At 47.8% G+C, this 5,207-nt stretch overlaps 1 protein-coding gene across 1 annotated transcript in view; it reads right to left on the reverse strand.

The window, feature by feature from the left end:
- CTNNBIP1 (catenin beta interacting protein 1) overlaps positions 1-5,207 on the reverse strand; it is a 25,821-nt gene that overhangs the window by 10,863 nt on the left and 9,751 nt on the right. Inside the window, exons 2-4 of the mRNA XM_018570169.1 lie at positions 2,472-2,479; positions 1,799-1,843; positions 1,150-1,262 (exon numbers count right to left, since the gene is read on the reverse strand). Of these exons, the coding sequence (XP_018425671.1) occupies positions 1,150-1,245 (96 nt within the window). The 5' untranslated portion in view covers positions 1,246-1,262; positions 1,799-1,843; positions 2,472-2,479. The remainder of the gene's footprint in view (positions 1-1,149; positions 1,263-1,798; positions 1,844-2,471; positions 2,480-5,207) is intronic.

Genomic DNA, 5,207 nt, shown 5'->3' on the forward strand with positions numbered 1-5,207 from the left:
GGGAGAGAGGTCCCCTTACAATGGTGGTCAGTGGGAGAGAGGTCCCCTTACAATGGTGGTCACTGGGAGAGAGGTCCCCTTACAATGGTGGTCAGTGGGAGAGAGTTCCCCTTACAATGGTGGTCAGTGGGAGAGAGGTCCCCTTACAATGATGGTCAGTGGGAGAGAAGTCCCCTTACAATGGTGGTCAGTGGGAGAGAGGTCCCCTTACAATGATGGTCAGTGGGAGAGAAGTCCCCTTACAATGGTGGTCAGTGGGAGAGAGGTCCCCTTACAATGGTTCTCAGAGGGAGAGAGGTCCCCTTACAATGGTGGTCAGAGGGAGAGAGGTCCCCTTACAATGGTGGTCAGAGGGAGAGAGGTCCCCTTACAATGGTGCTCAGTGGGAGTGAGGTCCCCTTACAATGGTGGTCAGTGGGAGAGAGGTCCCCTTACAATGGTGGTCAGTGGGAGAGAGGTCCCCTTACAATGGTGCTCAGTGGGCGAGATATCCTCTTACAATGTTGGGCCCTGGGAGAGGTGGCCCCCTACATTGGTGGTCAGTGGAAGGTGTGGCCCCCTACATTGGTGGTCAGTGGAAGAGGCGGCCCCCATACATGTTAACATTACCCAAAATTCATATAGCTGGTTTAAAGACTGTTGGCACAAGTTACCAGCTGGCATCTTAAAGACTTCAGTGGTAAGATCTCCAACAAGCCATAATTTATTGTACAATTAGAATCTTAAATAGATCTCCATCACATGGCGTTTGTACTTTTCAGTTGCATTTAACAAACAGAAATTTCCAAAGGCAGAGCAGGACCCGGCAGAGCAAGCCGATGGCAATGGCAATTCCTTGTGACCCATTCAATAAAACCTCTCCAGACAAATATGAGAGATTCTATTGCCGACTTGTTTTGGAAGTTGCAAGCTACAAAGTCATCAACCTTATCCTTAATGAACAACTCCACATATGTTCACATCACTTGACCCAGCGCTCGATATGCGCATGTCTGTTCCAGGTCAGTGGACTAGCCAAATCGTGAGGCCAGGATCAGGATGATGGCCCTGGAAGTAACATCGTACAAAAACAAGTTAGCAACTGCTCTCATTTTTGTCCAGACGGGTTCTCTTTAACACGCTGCCACAACATAACCCTGGAATACTCACATTAGAGCCCATCTTCCTCAGCATGAGCAGGACCCGCACTTTCTGCTGAACGTACATCTCTTCCGGACTCTTCCCGGGGGCCCCCTCGCGGTTCATGCCCCCTGCCCTGCTCCCTGAAAGAGCCAAGAACACAAACCATGAGACATCACATGACACCGCACAACATAACACGGAGGCTGGCTGCTTTCATCGTCACTATAAATGAACATTTCTGTATGTAGCAATGGGTAAATCAGATTAGGACTGCGGTGTGTGGGCAGATTACCGAATTTTAACCCCTAAAATAAGAAAAAAAAAAAACAACAAAAGTGTCAAAGGGACCTGTAACGGGAATAATGTAGAAGCATTAACGTTTCTCTGTGTCAGCGCTCAGCCATTCCCATTACATGTACCGTGGGATTGGAGACTCCTTGGTGTATCTAGACCTTTGTGATGCCATCAGCACCTCTCTCTCCCCCCCTCCCCCCGTTTCCAGCACCCTATAATAACACAATACAATCCTTCATATATTTACATGGCACCAAGATAATAATCTGTTCCCAGATGTGTCCAATTAGATGCCCCTTCCACCGGCAGCCAGTGCATGTGCCCTCTGAGCAGACAACATATACAGTGCCCAATAAATGAGAACACATGGAGAAAGACTCACCTCTTGCTGAAGGATTCCCTTGGTGTGACCAGCAGCACTGGGGACCCTAAAAACAGACAGACAATGCGGTCAAAGAAAAGCCTGAGACATCAACAATTCAACATCAAACCGCATCCACTCGCACAATAGTAGGGGACACCATACCTTGCTCCTTTCTCCATGAGCAGTGATCTAGATCAGCACAATTTTTATGTAGACCTAGACCGGCCACGTCCTATTTTATGTACTACAGGTTTTGTATAGCGCTGACAATCTACACAGCGCTTTAAATATTGCACATTCACATCAGTCTCTGCACCTAGGGTCCTTATCTTACATACATGAGGGCCAATTTAGACTGCAACCTACCACCATGCTGATGGAGTGTGGGAGAAAACCTGAGCAACTGGATAGAACCCACACAAACACAGGGAGAACATGCAAACCCCATGCAGATAGTGTCCTGCCCGAGATTCAAATGGAGAACCCCAGTTCTGCAATCAGATTCATGTTCAAAGCCCATTGCACTCCTAACCGATAAGTCCCCGAGGACTGGTGGGTGCTGTGGTGGCAAATGGATGGTGCCGCTCAATGCAAGAAGCACAAGGGTCACTGGCACTCCAAGACTGTTGATTGATACGTCTTGATTGATTCATAACAGCAATAGTGTGATGGTCACTGTTTTGTCTGATGAAGGGGACCCTATGTGACCCCCGAAAACATCGCTGTTCTCTATTATGAGTATTGTCTCAATAAAGGCTTATTAATGAACAGTCTTGGAGTGCCGGTGACCCTTGGTTTTCCCCCCAGTGCTGCAAGACATAAGTGCTGTCAATGCCTAGGTGGTTAGCCACAATACAATGTGCAGTTGCGCCCTCTCCCCAAATGTTGCTCACATATTCAGATAAGGTGGCTGTACAGGTTATACTCTAATTATATAAACTCTGTATAATCCCCATAATCCTATATACTATCCATTCAGTTGGTATCCAATTCATGTGCAGACAATAGGTCATTCCAGACTCAAAGCAAGAAAGTGACTTGATAATATAAATTGATAGGACAGCTTTTGGCTTTATGTGTGAATTTAATGACCGGTCCACTTTAATAGCGGAAAGTGGAGAATGCCCTACCCTAGGAGGTGAACAAACCAACATGGAATTTAGGCCTCATTCACACAGCTACATGCTGGCCTGCACAGATCCGTGCGACGTGCACGGCCGTATCGGGCCGCTCCCGGGAAGGACAGGTGCCGAGTGTGATTTGTACGCAGACCCTCTCCTTCTCTATGGGAGTACGCCGCCGTACGCTCACTCGAGCTGTACATCCGTGTGGGTGCAGGTGTCCGTACTCGGACGCAGACAGGATCCATCTCGTCTGAGTATGGACACCCGCACGGATGTGCAGTTCGAGTGAGCTTACGGCCACGTACTCCACCTACACACACACACACTCCCGGGAGCGGCCCGATACGGCCGTGCACGCCGCATGGATCTGTACGGGCCGGCTCTTAGCAGTGTGAATGAGCCCTTAGAAGCCAGTCTGTGCAGTCCAGGAGGCTGCATGATTTTTTGTTTCTTTTTAGGCGCCAGGTCCATTGACAACAACTAGAGAATACCTCAAAAGCTTGGCGCCAGCTGTCATTTGTAAGGAGCATTGACAACCCGGCTCTGGGATTTGTCCAGCCCGGCACTTACCCACAATAACTATGCTGATTGTTCCTAACTGAAAACCTTCTCAGCTCTTAATGCGTACGGATAATGATCTCTGAAATGGCTTATTATTAAATAAAAGGTATCAAATATTGGAGAGACTGGCGGGTGAGGGATGAATGTGCAGAGCACGCAGAAACAGATACATACATCCCGTGACTATACATTCCTCATATGGGATCTTATATTACAGTTCTAGCTGCAGCTGTCACCAAGCCAACACAAAGAATCTGCCCGTCACCTCCCAACACACAGACCAGATTCTTACCACGGGGACTGCGCACCGACTGACCAATGCGTTTACATGAATCCGTCATTGCGATTCCTGGAAAGAGCGCTCCGCCGCAACTACGTAACAATCAATTACCAAAGGGCAATCATCCCCGGAGCCTCTGCGGAGGACGGAGAACACACACGGATACCGATTTATTATACACATAACAGACCAGTCACATCTGTCCTTCCCCTCGAAGTGCATACAATCTACAACCGTACAAGTACATACTAGTGGAAGCCAAAATGTTTCCAGACTATGGTGAGGACACCCACACAGACACAGGGATAACATACTCATGCAGATAGCATTCTGGTTCTTGAAAGAAATTAGACCCAGGAACCCAAAAATGCTAATACCTTAGGATGCACACAGAAATGAAAGCAAAGTCCAGCCCCCCCTCCCCCCGCACTGTGTGACTGGATTTTCAGTGCATGTCTAGATGTCCTGTTAAAGCTGAACCACGGCCACATACATTTTCGTTGAACTACATTCCATGGTTACAAAGGATATAAATCAACTTGCAAACATTTCCTTGTAAAGTAGCATGTGCAGAAAGTAGAGCAGTGGGAGGGTCCAGCAGGCTCCACCCACTGCAGGCTGTCTGCAGAAAACTATAGGAGGGGCGGAGACAAGACAAGTCACCCTGCACAAGGAGAGAGACCAGCAGTGACTAGTCTAATACAGGAGGGGGTGGAGACAAGACCAGTCACCCTGCACAAGGAGAGAGAGCAGCAGTGACCGGTCTTTATTACAGAAGGGGCGGAGACAAGACCAGTCAACCGCACAAGGAGAGAGAGCAGCAGTGACTGGTCTTTATTACAGGAAGCTGCAAGTGTCACACGGGATTACTGCACAGATCTGGAAGAAATACACAAAGCTCACAGAGATTCAGGAAGAATACACATGACTCTTGTATGAGGACAATATTTGCTGATCCCGGAGTTCAGCCCCCTTTTCAGGCAATTTTGAAGCTTTTTTTTTTTGTGCACATTTGGTGGATGTTTTTAGGTTTCAGCTGTTTTGTTTTAGCCAATGGAAATCTAGTTACTAAAAGTAGGAGACGCAAAATCACACACAAAAAAAATGGTTTGTAACGTGTGCATGTTGAGTAATATAATTAGCGGTGTTTGGGACACATTGAGGGTGTAATTAGCGGGAAGCTACGAGGTACAGCACTCTGGATAATCCTGCTCATAAAACACATCACTGCAGACAATGGGATCATCTTCCTACACTGTATGTAATTATATGTACAGACAACAGCCGAGCACCCAGCGTGTCTGCCTGCAAGAATCCTGGCCCGGGGGTGCTGCAGACATAACATACGTGTCACATGATCTTGCTGATTTGAGGCCAATTGGGTGACAACACAATTTAGCCGGATTCAGGTCCTACCAGGGTTTTTGTACACTTATTCTTTTTGCCCCCCCCCCCCCCGTCT

This window comes from Nanorana parkeri, unplaced genomic scaffold, assembly GCF_000935625.1.
Source record: "Nanorana parkeri isolate BGI_ZX_2015 unplaced genomic scaffold, ASM93562v1 scaffold1469, whole genome shotgun sequence".
In the NCBI taxonomy this organism is placed as follows: Eukaryota; Metazoa; Chordata; class Amphibia; order Anura; family Dicroglossidae; genus Nanorana; species Nanorana parkeri.